The sequence below is a fragment of the Prinia subflava genome, chromosome 2 (genome assembly GCF_021018805.1).
Source record: "Prinia subflava isolate CZ2003 ecotype Zambia chromosome 2, Cam_Psub_1.2, whole genome shotgun sequence".
Lineage (NCBI taxonomy): Eukaryota > Metazoa > Chordata > Aves > Passeriformes > Cisticolidae > Prinia > Prinia subflava.
Genome location: NC_086248.1, coordinates 19,027,375 through 19,048,725, shown reverse-complemented (window position 1 = coordinate 19,048,725; position 21,351 = coordinate 19,027,375). Strand labels below are relative to the sequence as shown.

At 38.5% G+C, this 21,351-nt stretch overlaps 1 protein-coding gene across 1 annotated transcript in view; it reads left to right on the top strand.

Annotated features, from left to right (window-relative positions):
* SNTG2 (syntrophin gamma 2) overlaps window positions 1-21,351 on the top strand; it is a 241,352-nt gene that overhangs the window by 95,750 nt on the left and 124,251 nt on the right. Inside the window, exon 2 of the mRNA XM_063389285.1 lies at window positions 17,686-17,823. Coding sequence (XP_063245355.1) covers window positions 17,686-17,823 — 138 coding nt within the window. The remainder of the gene's footprint in view (window positions 1-17,685; window positions 17,824-21,351) is intronic.

The following is a 21,351-nucleotide window of genomic DNA, read 5'->3' as shown; positions in this document are numbered from 1 at the left end:
ATGGCAAGAGTTGGTGCTTCCTTTGACTTTGTAGATACAGGTAATTCAAAATTATATTCTAGCCTAACCAAACTAGTTGGGAACTGGTTTGAGGCTTTATCAGGGAAAGGAATTCAGTAAATGATGTAAGTAATATTGTCATGGGTTAGCACTGGCCAGATGTTAGTGCACCCATGAATATATGTTTTTTCTCTAACAACTCCTGTGGGATGTGATCAGGAACAGAGCAGAGCAGGCTTAAATCTTGAAAACAAAAAAAACCCCACCAAAACTTTATTAATTACATAAGAACAGGGACAGAGATACTCTTAAACACACACAGAGACAGAAATAAAAACTTCTTAGAACATTTCTTCTCCCAGTTTCTACCTCCCCACCCATCACTCTTCACAGACCAACCCTTGGGTTTTAGATCAAACAATCACCACTCAAAAACAAACTAATCTTCAATTCAGCAAGGGAGAGAGGAGTCTCTCTCGCACCACAGACTGTTCCTCAGAAAACACGGGTCTACCCCTTATGTGTTTCCATGTCACTCATAGCACTGCCCGGAGAAGTCTGCTAAGGTGACACTCTCTTTTTCCTATGTCCAGCGCTCTCCCCGCTGTCTCATAGGCCACAACTACATACAGGGCTTTTTAAGGATGCTGCATGCCGAGCTCTCCCCTTTTCACCCAGGGGCCGGGGTTCCAGGAGCAGGTCTGCCCTGAGGGCAGAGGGCGCCACCTCACCCTCCCCCTCTTTTCTCTGCTCGCTCCACTCTTCAAGTGCCAGTCACTGTAGCAAAAGCAAGGGCAGCTGCATCCACCCAAAAATTCAGTTTATGTTCAAAAGAGACTCAAGTTCAGTCCATGGCTGACATTATACAAGAAAAGTCCAGCTCCAAGGCTACTCCTCTCATTCTTTGCCCATCAGGTTCCTTCCAATCATGCTTTATCACCTCGGTCTCAGGCTGCTTCCTTCTCTTTTTTTTCCAAAATCACCAGTCATGAGAATCAATGTCTAAGAAAAGTTTCTTTCTGCCAAGCAAGGGTTAACAGTTTCTTCTCAGCAGGGTGCTGCAGGCGGAGGCACTCCCAGGCTCCGCAAACCCCCACGTGGCTGAGCACCTTCTCCCGGAGTTTGGGGGGGAGGAGGGGGGTGAGCACACACAGAAGGCACTTCCACAGTTTTCCACCCCTCCATCCTGGACGGGGCAGCTCAGTTCCAGTCCTGTCCCTTCTCTTCTCCCCCCCCCCGGGGGCTCCGGCTTACCTGAGCCTACCACGTGTTTCCCCTCCCCCACCCAGCCTCGTGGCCGGGCAGGGGAAGGAGGCCTGAGACGTCTCTCTGCTGAAACCGGGATCTGAAAAGAGGCCGAGCCCCTCAGACTCCTGCTTTTAACTCTTTGTGTCCTCAGAGGCGTGTCCAAACCTCCGAGTGACCAATCCAGGTGCCAGCAGAAAAGCTGATTACTGATTGGACTGCCCACATCTCCCTGGAAAAATTCACCTCCCCCCCCCAACCACGACAAATATAAATAAAATTAAGTTGAAATTGGAACTTAAAAATGTTTAAAAGTCATATTTTTCTAAATGCAAGAGCTTCCTTCAATTCTTCAACTGTCAATTTTCAGGTAAGAGCTTGCATTTACCTTTAAATTTTAAGAAACATTTGCAGCTTTTCCATATCTGATGACAGCATTCTCAGCCACTTTTCTTTCCATGACTCAATAAAATGCTGATGGGTGTTCAAGCCCCTTGGAGGACAAAAGATGGTAAAAAGCAGGATCCTGACTTCAGAGTTCTGGCAAGCAGACTTTGGGCTGTTCAGAGATCAGCTTGAAAGAATCCCATAGGATACATGGAGAGTCCTGGAGAGAAGAGGGGTCTAGAAGAGATCCCCTCACTGATTTTCAAGGATCACCTCCCCTAAGGTTAGGAATAGTCCATCCCAACAAGCAAAGGCAGCAGGAGGCTTGCATGATGGACAAGGAGTTTCTCACTGAACTCAAATACAAAAAGGAAGCGTACAAGAGGTGAAAGCAGAGACAGGTGACCTGGGAGAAATGTGGAAATACTGTATCATCATATAGGAATTGGGTTATGAAAGCCAAAGCCCACCTGGATTTGCATTCATGGGGGCATGAAGGGTCACAGGAAAGGATTCTACAGCTCCATCAGCAGCAAAACACTGCTGAGTTGGACAAAGGATCTGATGGAGGATATGGAAAAGGCCGAGGTACTCAGTGCCTTCTTCACCTGTAATAGTCTAACACATCTGCAAACCCGGGTGCCCCATACCAGTGGGAAAATCTGGAGCAAACAAGACTTTGACCTGTTGGAGGCAAGTTATGGAACACTTCAACAGAACATACATACACAAGTGGGCAGGAGCTCACAGAAGGTATTCAAAATGGGTGAAGGAGCTGGCTGACCTTATTGCAAGGCCTCTCCTGATAATTTTTGAAACATCATGGCAGTTGGGACTGGAGGAAAGCCTGTCTTTGAGAGTAAACATGGATCCTTGGCAAGATCCTTGGAGAGGTAATAGAGCAAATTCACCTGGAATCCACTTCCAAACGTGATAGACAAAAACATGTTTGGAAGTACTCTGCAGTGATTTATAATGGGGAAATTTCACCTGACCAGCATCATAGTCATCTCCAGTTAAGTCATTGGATTGGTGGATGGGGGTCTAAGAGTGGATGCTTGTCATACATAGAGCAAATTTTTTTGACACTGGCTCTCATCTTAGACATCACATCATAGACAAATTGATAGAATATGTATTTGATGAATGGGGAGGTGCAATTGAAAACTGGCCATAGTCAAAAGAGTTGTGATCTGTGGCATGAAGTCCAAGTTGAGGATTGTCACTAGTGCCATAGTGAGGAAAATAATGGATCCAGTAATGTTTACCATCTGGTGGCTTGGCTGTTGGGACAGAGAGTCCTCAGAAAGTTCGTGTATGGTACAAAACCGGGAGTACTAGCTGATAATATCAGATGGTTGTGCTGCCTCTCAGGGGGACTGGCACTGGTTGGAGAATAGGCTGATGTGAAGTTCAAGAAAGGATAGTGCACAGTCCTGCACCTGGGAAAGAATAACTCCAGACAGCAGTAGAGGCTGGAGGCTGAGAGGTTGGAAAGCAACTTTACAGAAAAGGACCTAGTGGTCACCAAATTAAACTGAGCCAGCAATACAGCTTTGTTGCTAAAGACAGCAGCTCTCTCAGCAGCAATAGCCAGAACATTGCCAGCAGGTGGAGGGAGGTGATCCTGCCCCTCCGCTCAGCACTGCATTGTGAGGCAGCATCTCAAGTCCTGTGTTCCAGTCCCTTGCTCCCCTTGCAGGAGAGATATGGGCATGCAGGAGCAAGTGCAAAAAAGGCCCAAATAGATCAAGGAGGTGGAGCATCTGGCATATGAGAAGAGGCTGAGAGAGCTGTGACTGTAGAGCTAAAGAGAAGGCTCAGAGCAATCTTACCAACATGGAAAAATTCCCAGCTGGAAGGTGGCAATGAAGACTGAGCCAGAGTGTCCTCAGAAGTGGCCACTGAAAGAGGCAATGAACAAAAATTGGAACACAGGAAATTCTGTTGAACAAGGATTTTTTATTTTTCACAACAGTGAGGGTTGTCAAACACTGGAAAAGGCCCACCTTGGTTTATCCAAGATTTCCATGATTGGCAGTACTCCAAACCTGACTGCACATTATCCTGAGCAGAGCAGCCTGGTCTAGTGGGAGATGTTCCTGCCCATGGAGGGAGGGTTTGGGATTAGATGATCTTTAAGGTCCGTTCCAACCCCTTAACATTCTATGATTTTCACGGGGCTTTGAATTAGATGATCTCCAGAAGCCTCTTTCATCTTTAGCTCTTCAGTGTTTCTGTCCTAGTGTTTTCCTGTAAATTTGAGAATTTTTATTGTGTGTACAAGTCTCAAACAAACAAAAACCCCCTCACTTTGTGAGTGCAGAAAAATGAGTATGATTAGCATTTCCATGCTTATAATAACAATTAGATTTCAATTGCTCTTTGTTTTAATAATTGATCATTCTTAAAAAAATAAAACAAACCCTAGCACAATCAGGAAAACAAGCAATAAAGAGGGCTACTAATATGGATTTTTTTTTTGTATATCTTTAAGTACATTATTTGTATTATTGTGATTGGGTTTTTTGTTGGTTTCTTTTTTTTCCCCTTGTTTCTCTTTCATTTTTTTTTGAATGTCTCCATAGAAATCTATTCTGTTTTTCAACTATAATTTTTGAAAGGCTCCTGTACTGTCTGATTAGGTTTTCATTTTTGTGTTCAGTTTTTGTTGTCTTTTTTAAAAATAAAATTACTAAAGCTTCATTTGTGTGTGAATTTTTCTTCATTCTTTATTAACAAATATTTTCATTGCATTAACCTGAAGTATTTAGTTGGTAGTTTGGCCCTTGATATTCTGAGACTGTCTTGGAAATACTAGAATTTAAAACTATACTACTTAGGTATTTTTTAAGTGTCTTTCATTTCTAAATGAAGATGTTGCATATGTTTATAATCTGGTAATGTACTCTGTGCTTGTTCAGAAACCTGAAGGAATTTTTAATGAGTATGAAAACCAGCATAGTTTGGGGGCCTTGACAGCAGTTGACAAAATGGTTCAGGTAGATTTTGTGTAAGAAAACTGCAGAATCCTGAAATATGTCCTTCTACATGAAGTTTTATAGTTATGGTAATAACTATGCTATGAATGTTACAACTTGAAAAGATGTCAACATTTGTGACAAGATTTAAATTAATTATTTTTACAATGAAAGCCTGGCTTGACTGAGAATTTTCAATTGACTTCGGTTTATTGGGACTAAAATTAAATCCCTAGGATTTTTTTTTTTGAGCATTTGTGCTAGAATGCTGTTCCTCTTTTATAAGAAGAAAATAATAGCTGAGTTTCAGGTACAAGCAATGGAGAGAGATTATCTAAGATTACTCCCAGGATTTTTAATGGCCCATGAATGCCAGTGAGAATCATCTGAATACAGAAAATGTATCCCTGTAGTACAGAAATCAAAGGTGGGTAACAAAAGCTAAAGTAAGGCTTTGACATTCATGTAATGAAGAGAACCTAAGCAGGAGCAGGGGAGGTGCCCTGTACTGCACCTTCTAATCAAAAAATAAAATATCCTTATCTGCAAAACAGAAAATCCTGACGTGATGCTTTATGTGCTATGGCATTGGGAAAAAAAAGGCACAGCAAATTTTCAGCTGTAGGAATAGTCTGAAACCCGTATGTCACAGAAAGACTGAAACTGTAATATTCTCACTGTATATCCCTTTAACACTTACATAGAAAAGCAGTTTTCTTGTTTCCTATTGTGCAGAAAAGGGATATATGGGGCAGTATGTAAAAGGGGTATAAAACACATGTAAGTATAGGTGTGGCAGCAAAAATGGGATTAGGTGAGCAATAATCAGTGATCATTAAGTTGGCTCATCCATCTTTAGGCTGGCACAAGATGAGAAGGAAGCAATAGAGTGCAAAGGCACCACTTCCATTATTGGTCATCCCAGAGAGCTGTGTGATAGTGGGAGAAGCAGTGGTAAACATCAGGCAGGATCCTGTTTACCACCAGCTGTGATTTATGGCTTCTTGTTTAGCTGCACTTTTAAATAGTGGATGTTGTAAATCAGCATATTCAGTACAGAAAAAGATATAATGTATTGTAACCAGAACTTAAGGGTCTCTCAAGCATGTTCTCAGTTGTGACTGGAAACTTTAAGCTGTCTCTTCTTACCCAAGACCCAAGATTGCTGTAATTTCATCTATGCAATAAACAGCAGTTTTATTAAGAGCCGCTTGAGAGTCCTGCATCTCTCCTCTAGGTTCTTGCACTTTCCTAGTTTTGTTTTCGTTCTGTGATACATGCATCCAAATGTGTAAATGCACCTCCATCAGCTTGAGTCAAGGGCCTGTGTATCAGTCAGTTGCATGTACTGGTTATCAATCCGCAAATTACTGAAGTTGAGAAAGATACGAAACAAGTTTTATATGCAACTACCAAAATCAGACTTAGCATCAGTTCCAGATTTTTTTTTCTTAGTACTGATCTTGTCTTGATGCTAATGAGACTAGACTGTATATGCTTTAAAAATAGGAGTTTCTTTGAATTCTGGGCAAGCATTCATCCCAAACCATGTTTGTTTTTTTTTTTTTAATGAGAGCTGAATCTATATCTCCACTTGCTATTTCTGATTAAATGTTTTCTTGCTTTTGAAAAGTGGTTTACAATACTTGTTCTCCATCTTAAGAAATCTTTGCCTGAAGTCTGAATTCAAATGAAACATTGAATTTTCAATACTTAAATTATCTGCAGTTTTCTTCAATTACTGGGTATTGCAAAAATCCTTCAGCATTCCTAGGTCTCCTGTTTCTTCTGTGCATTTTTTATATACTTCCAGTTTCTGAAGGATAACTGCTTAAAATCTTGAAACAGGTTATTTATTATTATTTTTTTCTTGTCGTTTTGTTTGTTTGCTTCATTTTTGTATTCTGCAGAAAGCTTTAGTACTTTTTTCCTAGTTGGACCTGTTTTCTTTTCTACCTTATTCAGAAATTAAGCAGTTAGATATGACTTTCTTCTTGGTTTTGGCCGAGTGACATGAGAGTTTAATAGGACAGGGAAAAAAAACCCAGAAACAGTTCTATGCAAAAGCTTGAAAAAGAATGAATGTGGTGGACCTGTATCAGTCAGAAGGGAAAAGACAGCAAGAGCAGGAATCTGGTATTCTATTAAAAAAAAAAAAATAAAAAGTGATGGCTTTATATTGCTCTTACTTGGCTGTTCTAAGTTAAGAAAATGGGTGAGGTGTTTTTATTATGCTCTTAGTTTTTTGTTTGCCTTTTGATATAATGACAGGACTATTTACTAATCAGCTGAAGCCCCACCAGGGTAAGATTCATGGTATCAGCAATAGAAATAATCACGTAATTTTCTGATAATCTGTTTCTTAAATAATCTCCAAAGGGAATGTTGTGGGGTTTTTCCAGCTATTGCTAAGTGGTTTAGTTTGAAGTGTGAAATTTATGCTTTCTTATTGGACTGGTAGGAAACTGCTGTAAGCATAGGAGCATCTTTTATTCTGAGGTTTTATATTCTTAAGCCATTGACTTAAAGATACTATCTAAATCAAACTAAAACTAGGCAATTTTTTCGTAATAGTTTGAGCCTTGGCAATTTTCTGGGTTAGAATTTCTATTAGAACATTTAACCATGTGTTTCTATTAGCATTTGTTAGAGGTTTTAGGAAGGAAATTTTTATTCTGACATGACATTTTGGAAGTTCATTTTTCAAATGTGCTATACAGACTTCAAATATTTGTGTCTGGTGTTTTAAGAGGTGCATGAGAATGACAACAATCAATCATATCTAATTAGCTCATGATATACTGAGCTTGCAGTAATTAAACAAGATATTAGTGCTTACTGATTAAGATCACAGATATTGTGAGCCGGCTGTTAATCACTTTTCTTGCAAGGCTAATGTCATTAACAGATATGTATTCCTAAGGCTGTTTTTGACTATTGAATAAGTTGTGATATAAGCAACAAAATAGACTTTTAAATTTTGTATATTGAGAGCATCTTTTCAAATTTCTATTGCCTTGAGTATTGCCCTTGAAAATTTAGGAAAAACTGTTCTGAGTTGTTAGAAAGTGATATTGTCATGCTGCAGTTAAAATCTTCTAAAAACTTGTAATGCTAATGCACCATTTACAACTGTGTATATTGAAATTTTAATCCATAATATTTTTATTAATAAATGCAGATGTAAAAAAATAAAATCTTTATCAAAACAGTACTATTGAAGGTGCATATTTCAGATGTACTCAATGCTTTTGGGAAAATTCACTCAAAGATTCCCTAAGTACCTAATTTTGACCCTCTTTATTTCTGATGCTGATTCTTACCAGAGTGCATTTAAAATTTACATTTTAATTCAGTATCTTTAGTCTTAATTGATTTACACGAGAATCAATGATGTCCATCAGATAATATTCCACTGGCTTTGTTGTGAATGTGAATCCCTTTTTTGAAAGGAGTTATCAGAAATTTGTGATTTTCTTCACTGAGAACGATTGTGAACCTTATGAAATTATGAAATTGAGTTACAGTTCTAATAAAAATGCATGATCTACTATCAGTCTTGAAAAATGGTATGACAAACATAAGTAGTCTTACTAGCTTCTTACTGAGGCTATAAAGCAGTTGTGTTTTTTTTTTCCTGTAATTTCCTGTGAGTTTGTCTTGTGGGTGTGCTCATTTTGAATAGAAGCTGAAAGAAGCTGTGTATTTTCCAAGTATATCATAAAAGTTGAGTAGCTATTAGATCAGTTTGATTGTATATTATTCTAGTTTAAAAGGTGAGGGTTTTGTTGATTTTGTGATACTAAAAATAATTCAGTGTTAAAAATTAATATTAACAGTGTTTCTTTCCATCTGGAATGAAATTCAGACTTAACTTGATTTTATCTTAATTTGAAATATTTCCCTTCAAGCTACTTTGAAATATTTCCCTTCTGACAGGAGCAGTAGAGTAAAGGCTGGACCACTGGGGTAGCCACAAATTTCATCATCTGCAGCAGTGCTGGTGTTGGTGCTGTTTCCCAGCTGCAGGGAAGGAGCTGGGAAACTCCAGGCTTCTCCCTTGGGAAGGGAGGCAGAAGCAGCTGCTGGTGGGCTACTTGTGGGGCTTCATGTGGAGGGTGTGAAAGGGGGTTGTACTGCCATGACTGTGTGTGTGTCCTGGCCTTTGGACTTTGGGATGGGGTGGGCAGGACTGCTGGGCCTAGTGGATGTAAGGGCATTGCTGCATCCTTCTGTAAAGGGAACTGGATACTGCTGAGAGAGAGCAGTAGTAGAGCAGAGAGATACCTGATACTGCTCTCATCCAGATATTTTCTGTATCATCTTCTGACATTTTTTACCTATAATGGCAATAAGCATGATGATTTTTTTCCTGAATTTTTTTAAATTAACAATTTTTTATGCATTTATTTCTTAAAACAAAAAATCACTTTTGTTATTAACATTGTTATTGGTATTATCGGTATTTTAGTGTAAGGAAGTAAATAGGGGTTTTGCTACTTTGTTCCCATAACCTCCATCTAGATGGGAGGCTGGACAATTGCTTTGATGCTCGGACTGGGGGTAGTGGTTAATGTGGTATCCTCTATCTTGATTCCTGTGAGAAGTGGTGCTCTTCAGATGTCTATCCTGAGACCCATCTGTCACAAGCCAAAGGATGGTTGTGATGGTTTGTTTTGATTTCAGAGTGCAAAAAGGGGCAATGAGAACTTAGTTCAAGTAAAATCAATTGGATCTTTATTGATACACACAATTATGCGATAGTAGAGAAGGGAAAGAAAGAGAGAGAGAGAAGAGGAAGAGGGTGGTATAGCTACCGACTGACAGGCGTGAGTCCTCGTGACGCTGAAGCCCAAGACCACCTGCGCAGTCCTCGTGGCGCACGTCAATAGATCCGTCGTCCGCCGGGGAGGGCCTCAGAATGTGAGTCACAAGGGGAAGCTTTTATAGTCATTTCAGAAGCAGGAGGCACCCGGCCAATGCAGGCAGAAGTGGGGGGCACCCGGCCAACATGGGGGCAGCACCCAGGAGTCATTGTGAGGAGCCCCGTTGCTCTGGGAATCAGGTGCAACCATTCAGATCAGGCAGGTTTGGGACAAGCAGGTCTGGGCTCTGCAGCAGGTACAGCACAGTCAGTCAAAGCAAACACGGCCTCTGCAAACACGGCCCAGGAACCGTGACAGTGTCCATTGTTCATGCACGGGTCCCTGAGGAGGGCGTCTCGGTCCAGTGGGTGCATCTGCAGGGAGAAACTTGGGTCCCGCCTCGGTCAGGCCAGAACTCCTGTGCTGTGGCCCACGGTCTGTGGGGGTGTCAGCCTCTGACAGTCGTGAGGCAGATGAGGGATTTTCAGACAGACACTTACACCATCTTCTTTAACATTTTTGTCAGGGATCTGGAAGAGGGCACAGAGGGCTTGGTTTCCAGGTTTGCTAATGACACCAAACTGGAGGGTGCAGTCAGTATACCATTGACAGACAGCTAGGCAGGCTAACAAATAGACTACCAAGAAATTCAAGAAATTTATGAACTAAATTCATAAAATCCAACAAGTGCCACATCTTGCACCTGGGAACAAAGAGCCCCTGGCAGTGATACAGACTGAGGCCTGCCTGCCTGGGGAGCAGCTCATATGAGGAGTCTTGGGAGGTCCTGATGGGTAGTGAGTTACACCTGAGCCAGCAGCAGAGAAGTGAACTTTGCCCTGAGCTGTATTAGGAGGAGCACAACTAGGAGATCAAGGGAAGGGATTATCCTTTCTACCTAGTGCTGTAGAATACTGTATGCATTTTAGATTCCCCCAGTACAAAAAATACATTGATAACACATTGAAAGTTAATTGGGGAGCCACCAAGTTGACTGGGCCTGGAAGCATTTCCCTATGAGGGAGCTGGGCTTGTTCAGCCCATGGAAATGGCTTCATCAGGACCTAAACTCAGCCTTTCCATGTCAACAAGGAGATCAAGAAGATGGAACCAGCTCTTTGTAGTGGTGTCTGGGTGGACAGGAGACAGTAAGCGGAACTTGAAATGAGACACAATGAAAAGCCTTTCCTCGTGAGGACAGTCAAGCAGTAGAGCTGGTTGCCCAGCAGTAGGAACAGCCTCCATCCTTAGAGGCTTTCAGCTGGGCTGGTCACAGAGTTGCCTTGCTTTGAGTCTGAGCTTCCTGCTTTTCCATATCCCTTCCTACATGTGACGGTAAAATGTTTTCTCTCCTAATACATGAGTTTTGAATTACTCTTCTGAGATATGGAACAAATCCGTACCATTTCTTCTCCACAACATTTTTCAAGATGCTTCTTCTGACTTGTTCACAGAATCCCTCACCCTCATAATATCGGGGAACCATAACCTATCATCCAAATAGTCTGTTCAATAGCTTCATTATCATTATAGTCAGAATTTCTTAAAGGAAGGAGTACTGAGGTTAAGTATTTTTGTCTCTGCATTTGTGAAACTGTTATTAGATGTAAAAGTTGTAAGTTAAAGCTGAGAATAAGGACAAGTCCATGTGTAATTACAGGAAAAAAATACTCTGTAAGGGAGTTATGTATGACTGATTTCAGCAAGCTATAACTGATTTCTGTCTGCTTTTAGTTTTACTGAATGGTTCTTTGTGTGTTTGTGATGTTAATGGAATCATTGATTTTCTGTGTTTCACAGATGTATTATCATTCTCACTATCTACTGCCTTATCCATTTGTCCCATGTTGGTCCATTAAGAAGTGTATATTTGTATTCTTACTCAAGGCCCCTTAAGACTGAAATTATCTTTTCATCGTGAAAGACATGGACACATTTCTTCTTAGGGTACAATTATCTTTCAGATTTAGTACTATGAAAATTATGAGTATTTACAAAGTTTGTTGTAAATGCCACTCATCCGTTATCAAGGCTCCTAAGTGATAAACTTCTTCAGGCCTTAATAGTTATTTTTCACCCATCCTATGGCAGGTGCAAGTTTTTCAGTCCAGGTGTCCTTGTAAAGCCAGTCAGGTTTTCTCCTGGATTCAGAAGTTTATTCATATGCAGAAAGTCACATAATTTTGAATATTAGCGTGAAAGAGATCTAAAGGAGATTTTATTTTCTGGGATTTTGCCCTGTGAGAGGATTACTCGTACCCTTTGGGAAGATGTTTGTTCAGTTTTCTCTCAGAATCCCTTAGCAATGGATGTCCATAATTTATCCAAGCAATCTGTTCAAGGACTTCCATTTCCTCGTAACCGGAATATATTAAAAGGAGGAGATTTTGGAATTATTTTCTTTCCTGATTGCTCTATTTGTAATAGATTTTGAAGTACTTAAAACTGTCACTATCTTCTCATATATGCAGTCTTGAAATGAAATAACCTGAATTTATCTTGAATTACTTACACATCCTATTTTACAGATCTCTGACCACTTCTAAATTTTTTTGTTTCTCTCATGACCCTTTTCAGCTCATTACCTCTTTGATGTAGTGTAGCCATGGAACAACACTGACATAATACTGTATAAAAGGAAACAATATACTAAGATATATTAAATGCAACACTGGGAATGGATTACTTCATGGGCATGAAATTTTGCTCCCTCACACTCAGCAGTGTTTAAGGAACCTTCTCTACTACCCAACTAAAAAACTGTACTTTTATTTCTACTTTTAGGTACTGTCTTGTAAGATTGAGAAAAATCAGTGGGAAAGAATTTGAAGAAAGCATATGCTTGCCTTTATTGCAACACAAAAGTATTGATGCCACTATTTTTCTGCCGGTCCTCAGTGCTACATGCTTGTTTTCATTCTTTAAGACATGGTGAAGAAAAGCTTTTCTTCTTCCATACACATGACTGTTCTTCCTATAGTGTAACATCTTGCGCTTTTTTTGCCTTTGTATTTCAGCCCATTTAAAATCTTTTTATGTTAGTCAAGGATATTGTAAATTCGAATTTCTCTGAGAAAGTATTTTTTCTTTTGATTGTGATAGGAAATGTGGTGTGGAAAACATCAAACCAATTGTTACAGAAAGAGTAGATGAGAGCCTTCTGTAAATTAGTGCTCAGGGCAGTGTGTAGGGATGCCTGAAGTCCTCTTTCTTCCTAATCTTAAATGATGTAGGATAAAAATCAGTGACTCCATTTGTTATATGTCCTCAGCAGTGTTCCAACCATAAGTATACCATAGGTATGTAATTTCAATAAAGTTAATTTCATTTTAAGAAATGAAATTGGATTAGAGAATTTTATCTCTAGACCTGTGAGGTGTAAGTGTTGCTGATAAATATTAATCTGGAAATATAATGTGGCATTTCAGTGGGAAAAAATGTTCAAATATAGTGCTTAAAGAATTTTATTTATGAATAAAGGTCATTTATGGATGAATTTTAGTACATAAAAACTAAGCTGCAGTGCCCTTGAAACTATGGATATATTTATTAAGGACTAAGATCAGCAAATGGTGTTTTCTGCTGGAGAACCAATGTAACTCAATGCAGAGTTTTTTTTCAAGCTATAAATAAATTTTACAGCAGTGAAGACAAGTATTTTATACCAGTAAGACTGAAGTTTGTTGTAAAGACACCTACCTTGAAACATAATTTGCAGCTGTGAGCTTTAGATTGCAGATACAGCACATGGAAAGAGTCATGTTACTTAGAGTAGGGTCCCAAAGCATTATGCTGAACAGGGAGTGCTTTAAAGCAAGTACACTGGCTAGGGACCTTCTTAAGCAGTCAACAATAAAACTGATAAAAGGATTTGTCTGCTGTTGTAGCTCCCTCTAGAGAGAAATGTTTTCTGTGGTACTGACAGTTTTTGAGCTGGTTTGAGAAAGTACATTTCAGTGGTTTTTCTTTTCTCAAAGACAGAGCAGTGTCTATGCTTTCTTAAAATTCACAGGTACTGTGATGCTTGTACTACTGATTTTCTTCCTCCCTCCATATAGTGAACATGCATATGAACACCCACACATTCCTCTTCCTGAAGTCAGTGTCTAGAAAACTGTCAGAGATACGAAAATCAACATTTAATTTCTTCTTCTGCCCAAGTGAATTTAAATTTTTATTCTACCTCTCAGTGTAAGCACTGAAATCCTATTGAGATGCAACTCCCTATGAACTTTATGTGTGCTTTTTTTTGTAAAACATATGATCTCTAAAAATACTATATAATTTTGGTATTATTTTGACTTTTCAGGCCCTGGCTTTTGATATCAGTTACCTAGAATGGTTACTGTATAGACAGTTTTTAAATGAGAAATTGAGACGAACATAGCTAGTTATATGTGAGATATACACATACATGAAAAGACTAAGCTCTCATTTAAAGGTCCTTGTTTGAAGAAACTATTTGTCTGGACTGGAATTTGCCCACTAGAGTTACATGTGCCAGCTCTCTAACAAAAAGAGAGAGCAAGGGAATGTGCTGAACTTTGATTCAAAGCCATTTATAATAGTCTAAAAGAAGCTGACTTGAAATGCTGAGAGAAATCCAGATTAACCTTATTGCTTTTGGAAGCAAATAAGGTATTGCTGCACATCATCTTGGATCATGTCAGGAGTTAGATGAAGTGTAATGTATGTGTTGGATTTTAATAGTAATAGATGAGCTTCAGTTGGACTTCAGTTGAAATAGTGTGATGGAAAACTAAACAATTTAACACGTCAATGCATATTTCATTTGTTACCTGATCATCTGTTACAAATGACAGTTAAGAGTCTTTTTCATTGTTTCTTCTAAACATATTCCTAGGGTGACTTTATGATGCTTGTATCCCCAATCATCTGTTCTTTTTATGCTGGATATTAAGTTCTGCACCTTTAAGACTGGTTCTGAGAGCAAAGGGGGAGAGAAGAAGTGTGGAGTTTGTTTTCAGAAACTGCACTCCTCCTCCACATTTCTCGCTTCACACAGACTGTGTTGTCTGCAGCATGGACAGTGTGGAGAGAGCTCTCGTTTGCTTTTAGTTAGTTTTTTAGCTAGCTGAGGCAGAGCAGTTCCCCACACTGTGGCTTTTCGTTTCCTTGGAACTGATCAGCCTGCTCCAGACTGAAAACCCAGCAGAGCTCCAGGAGCTCCCACCTGTGGCCCACTGAGGCTGGGATGCAGCATTCCAGAGCCAGAGGAACTGATGAGAGACTGAGCCGAGCTACACCCCAAGACAAGGACTTTCCAAATTTGCAATCTCTTCAGAACAGTGAGAGGTTTTATTGTTTTATATTATTCATTTTTTATGCTTGTGAACACTTTGCTTGTTAAATAAACAGTTTTTTTCACTTTTCTCAAAGGAGATCTTTTCCAAAATTAGTAGAGGGAGAGACCACTTGAATTTGCTTTTCTAGAGGGACCCCATTTGGAGGTTTTCTCCCAAAATTTGCCCTAAACCTGAACAGATATGTAACAATTTCTAGCCAGAGAATTGTTCTGGGTGTAAGCTGTATAAAGAGTGCTCCAGAGCTCTGATCTTCCAGTGTTTCTGTAAAGCATTCTCTGGTACACAGCAAAAGTAACAGCAGTCACCAGGCCAGGTGGGACAGTGATGCACAACATCTGAATAGCAGTAAAATTCAGGGACAGTGTTTTTTCAAGGCTGTCGTTCTACTGTTTGGAAATACTTCCTGCTGGCAGTGTGGCTTTTAGGCAGATGGTACTGGCATAGTTTTCATATGTTGTCATTCACAAAAATCTATTGATAAGACTCACACATGCTAAAAATGTGAAAAGACTCAGAATCTTGGAAAAATAAAGAAATGTTGGATTCCAAACAAGTGAGAATGATTAAGGCTTTATACCATAACCAAACTTTCTTTCCTTATACATACCCAGCAAATACTGAATAGATTTGTCTGCCCACAATTAGACACTTACATTTGAGTTTTTATTTATATTTACCTTATAACTCAAAGTAGAGAGCTATGACTCACTTGTTCCCTTCTAGATAGATTTACAAAGAGATCTTTTAGAATCATGTTTCAGAGCTGTCTGTTGCTCACTGCTGCCTGGACGGATTCTAAACACCTGTGTTAGATGTGGGTTTCTTTTACAAAAACAGGCTGAGAGAATTGGAGTTTTTCAATCAGGGAAAGAGAAGGCTCCAGGAAGACCTTAGAGCAACCTGCCAGTATTGAAAGGGCACCTTCAAGAAAGCCAGAGAGGGACTTTGTACAAGGTTATGTAGTAAAGGGACAGGGCAGAACAGCTTTAAACTGAAAGAGCATAGGTTTAAGTTGCGTATTAGAAAGATGTTTTTCCCTATGAGGGTAATGAGGCACTGGAACAGGTTGCTCAGAGAAGTTGTGAATGTCTCATTTCTGGAAGTGCTCAAGGCCAGGTTGGACAGGGCTTTGAGCCATGTGGTTTAGTGGAAGGTGGTCTTCCAAGATGTTGCAAATAGATGATCTTGAAAGACCCTCCCAGCCCAAGCTGTTCTGTGATTTCTGCACTGTAAACCTTTTGTGACATCCATTACAAGTTGAAGATACCTACATGTGGATGTCTACTGACATGACCAATGTTTGTATTTCATTATAAACGTGGAGATCTGGTCTTACCTTCAGCTAGAAAAGGACCTAGGTATCCCAAAAAGCCTGTGTCAGCTTTACATGCTCAGAGGTCTTAGGATATCTCAGTGTCTTAAATGGCAGAAGTGACCTACAAGGGGACAATGGCTTTGCGCCCAGGGATAGCTCAACTACATGAACAATTCACCTGAGCAACTGCTCTGTATGTAATTCAGAATAAATTTAATTGTTGTCTAGCCTGCATTTGCTATTTCTTCTGTAAGGGAGGTTTTGACATTCAGTTGCAGCATGGAGCTAAACCTAAGTTAAGATCCTTAAGCTTAAGCTGATCCTGTTTTTAAAGACTGAAAGGTTTTATTGACAATCACCATAGACCTTTCTCCCTAATATTATAGAAATGGAAATATTATGAAGCTAATTTTTTCATATTCAATTTTATTTTAAAATGCCTCAAGTTTGCATTCAGTACACAGGACATGTTTCTTCTTTAATTCCATTACTCTGTTTTTTATGCAGTCTACCATTTAAGAAAATGTAGATGAACAGCTTGATATTAAATCTTCTTTAAAAAACAAATACTGCAGCAAAAACATAAATCATGCTTGATTTTTCTTCACTTGCATACCATGCAGTGCTGTGATAATACTGTAATATACATTATAAATTAATAAACATATAGTACTTTTAAATATGAACATTCGTTTCAGAACAGATGGATTTTTTTCTTCTGTGCAGTGAATGTAAAAATCTGAAAATTCATTTGTCTGCATATTTTAACAAATAGCTGTAAGTAGTTCTAATACCACATGTATTTAAGGAAATATCTGACTGAATGTTAGTGAGAAATTTAGGTGACTAAACCAGAAATTAAAATAAAGTTTCTTTTCTACAACTTATGGAGAAAACATTGTTTATACAAAATAGTTGACTATCCTATGGAGTTACTAGTTATTAGTCCAGTGATGATGTAACTTAAGAAATGTATGTTCATCTTATCCTAAACAAAATAAATTCTGTAACAACTGTGTTTAACTACATGTTTTACAATGTGAAAACGCAGTTTTCTATTGTAACAGAACTCTGTATCTTAATGGCAACTTTTATGAAGGGTACATTCCTTTTTCTGACAGAGTGGAACGAACATCTTTAAGACAGGAACAATATTTCACTTCCCCACTTCTTGCCAAAAAATGGAAAATGTGTTCATATACATTTAAACATACCTGTCTGTTTCTAATACATTTTCGTAAGTCTGTGTATAAATAAAGTCAAATGGGACATCATTATTTGGTAGCACTTCTTTGTGGAAGAGTACAATGGAGAAATTTTTGTAATTTTTTTTACTCTTTGCATATTAATGTCTGCTTCAGAGGCCACTTAGCCTGTATTTTCAAATACAAAAGAAGCTTTTTATGTCTAATCCATTTGAAGACTGAAAAGCAGACCAGTTTTCCACTTTCTGTAAATAATGCTCATTTGTATAATTTTATTTATTGAAAGGGACAGAGCTTGTTATTTACCATTATGAAATGTTCACATTCTTAAATTTTTGTGTATGCCTTTCTTTTTTGCAGACTAAAACTGGTATTGCATTGTTATATGATGAAGTATCTGAAAATGCTTATGACATCCGACTGAAGCTTACAAAAGAGGTATTAACAATTCAAAAACAAGATGTCGTCTGTGTTACTGGAAGTGATCACAGTGCAAATGTAAGTGCTTCTATATCTCTGTGCTTTTGACTGCACACTTTAATGTGTTCTGTAGAGGTCACCTTATTGCATTGGAGTGCAAGAGATTTTATTGGGTAACGAAAATACAAGTAATTATCAGTTGTTGGGTCTTCTGTGTTTACCTGCATTCATAAGTGTAAAAACTGCATTTTGGACCAGTGCTATACATACTTTATTGTGACATTTATAATCTTAATAGAAGCAAAAATGTCTATAAATGCCAAAATTAAAGCATTCTTCCACCAAATATTGCTGGGACATTAAATTAAGGGAGAAAACTATTTCCCAGTGGAAGCATTTGAAGAGTAAACTTATACGCCACAGTTTTCTTCATTTGTGTATCAGACAGGATGTCTGTTCAAGGGCATTGAGCTGACTGAGAGAACACTTGATGGGCTCTTATTTCACTGTAATTCTCTTTCAGGAACAGATGGAGCTTTATCAGTGCCAGCACGTATGTGGTGCTTTTTTTAACCAAAATTCAGTTATGCTGCATTTTCAAAGCCTGTGGTGCCTCTAAACTATAGAGGAATCTTCTGTGTGACCATTTGATAATATCACTAGATAAACTGGTGGCATTTTGCATAAGCAGTACAGCAAGGGTGTCTAGGTTCTCAACATTCCTAAGTAATGTATTTCGTTTCCTCATATAAACAGTGAAACAGTGTTCTTGAGTTTGGAATACATATACTTAATTTAACTGAGTAAAATCAATTTCATGAACTTTGCTAGTATTTCTTAGAGTGCACAGTTCATGGCATCCTCCTCAGAGGGGGCCAGGGGAGAGTGTTTCTGTCTGCTTGCTGTATTGCATGTGTCATGTAAACTTAAAATCTGGCACTTGGGGACATCAAGTGGGTTTGTGATACTCTGCTAAGAATTAGAAGCAAAAAAGCATATAATGGTTGTCTGTGTGTGTATATGTAAGTATGTTAGAGAGTCTGCCTCAATAATATGCAAATATTTCATTCCTGCTGCAGTAAGTATTTGTACAATTTGTTTCTATATCACACATAAAAGAATTTGAAATAACTTATAGCAGTTTGAAACATTATGTACTTGTACATGGAATTCTGTGGAACATGACTTGCTCTTTAAAATGTTTAAAAAGGTTGATTGGTGACAGGCATGTCCACTTCTGGTTGGTTTGCTGAGATAAGTATAAGGCTCATTCATCAGCTTTGCATATACTTTCTGCTTCACTGAGAAGCATGAAAAACACAGGGTTTTTTGGTTTTTTGTTTTTACCAGGCATTGCTGGTAATGCTGATAAGTTGTATGCAAACTAGTTGCAAGGGTCATAGTAAAATATAATGAGAGTTCAGTATAGAGTGTCTGTGCATATAATTATACATGATTGCTATGGACTCAGTGGTGTTTAAATGCCTTGTGTATGAATCTCATAGAAAAGGAATCAAAATTCTATCCTACATAGTCCTAGGTTACTTCTTGATTGAATCAACACAAGCTAGTTGCATCTGAGCAAATACTGTATCTAATCTGTATATGTATTGATCAACACCCAAAATACAGCAGGACACCCCCCACCCAACATTCTCAAACTGCAGCCTAAAGCAGTACAAAAACCCACTCTGGATAACCCAAGTCTGCCTCTTCCTTTTAGTATCAAGATTTGGGTTGATTTTGATACCTTTTACTCCAATATTTTATGGGTACGCTAAGTAGTATTTCCTGATGGAAGACAGGCCAGGGAAACAAACTTTGATAATATTTAAGGAATTAAATTCTGAAATAAATTCTGGAAAGTAATAGATCTTGCAGAGGAGGCATAGCTGGGATATGCAGCCACTGAATACAGAATGAGTCCAAGTTCTTTGGTTGTATTTCATCACCAGTAGTGATCACAGTAATGGGTAGAGCCTAGAAAGAAGTGCTTCCCAGGACTGTGGCAAGACAGTTAGTTTTTCTTGGTTGTAGATGTGTAATGTGTAAGAGTAAGTGAATTTCAAGTATAATTTAGATGATAATTTAGGTTAGAGTTGCAAAGTATTACATGGCTCTAGGTATGACACCCATTCCGAAGGGATTTCTCCTACCTCATACTATTGAGAAATAAGAGTGGGCAGTCCTGCCAAGCAGCCCTTTTCTGGAAAACATTGTTAACATTATCCTTATTTTCCCTAAGTTTTCTCACTGAAGACTGAAAACTAAAGGTTCTGATCTGCTTTTCTGAGTCCCTTACAAGATCTCCCCGAGGTCCCTTTCTGAAATTGTTATCTGCAGTCCTCACAGGATTCTGTTGTCAAACTGTAATGAGAAAAAATGGGTTAGACTGTCTTTGTGGCCATATTCACTTTTTCTGCATTATACTTTGAACCAAATAAAAACTTCTGGACAGCTAGCATTTAATATGAACGCAAATTGAGTGTAACATGGAGATAAACACTGTGGGTTTTTACCATACATAAATTTCCAGTACACAGGAGCTCAAAAGTAGAATTTGAAATCAGGCTGAAATAGCTGGCAGTTCTCTAGCACTGAGTTTGGTAAGTATTACAATTACAGTTACATGACAGAAATTCCAGAGATAAATGCTTTATATTTCAAGTGGTTAAAGAGAACAGTTTTGATCCCTCTTCTGTATGATTCAAAATATTGATAGAAAATTGTAACCTGAAAGTCAATGCTATAGCAGTCATAAACGATCACATTATCTTACTGATTTATTCTCCTTTCTCTGTACTTTTTCATTCTCAGGTACTCGTAGTTAATCTTTATTTTACACATGGACATTTATCAAACTAGTCCTTTTGCAACAAAAATAGAAATAACTTTTGCCTTCTTTTTGTACTCACATCAAATGTATGGGAGGAGAAAAAAAGGGGTGTAGAATGACTTTTCCTCTTAGGTGGGATATTTGAATGGAAAAATTGTTGAAAACAAAAGTTCTGTTTCTACTTATGGTAACACTTTTTTTCTCCAGCCACTTACATGGGACAGCATTTGTGGGATGCATTTGCTTCCAGGCTCCCTTTTACTGACAGATTCATTAATCCTGAGGAACACTGAGGACAGGATTTACAGCTGTGCATATTTAACTCTAATAGTCTGGTGTAATTCTGAATGCTGCACTGAGGGCTGGCAAAGACATCAGTGATCACTTGAGCTACTGTGATGAGTTGGACTTCCAGCAACAGAGATTATACTGAAGGATAAAAGACTCTTACTATAAAATACCTTTTACTACCATCATCTAGGTCTATTCCTGTTTCATGTTTTGTAATCTGCCATTTATTTAAGTGCTGCTTTTAAGCATTGAGAAAGCTTCACCTTTGATGAGAAATTTTATACCTGCTTGCTGTAATTTAATGACAGTTCAGCCCATTTCACTTCTTGCACTCTTCGACTTGGATGAAAGGGTAAAGAGAGAAAAGCATGTTTTTCTGTATACATCTTGAATTTTGAAATTTTTGAAATTCAAGGTGTATATAGAAAAAATAATGTAAAACCAGCTGCTTTTTTTTGATATTCATTTTTTTCACAGTA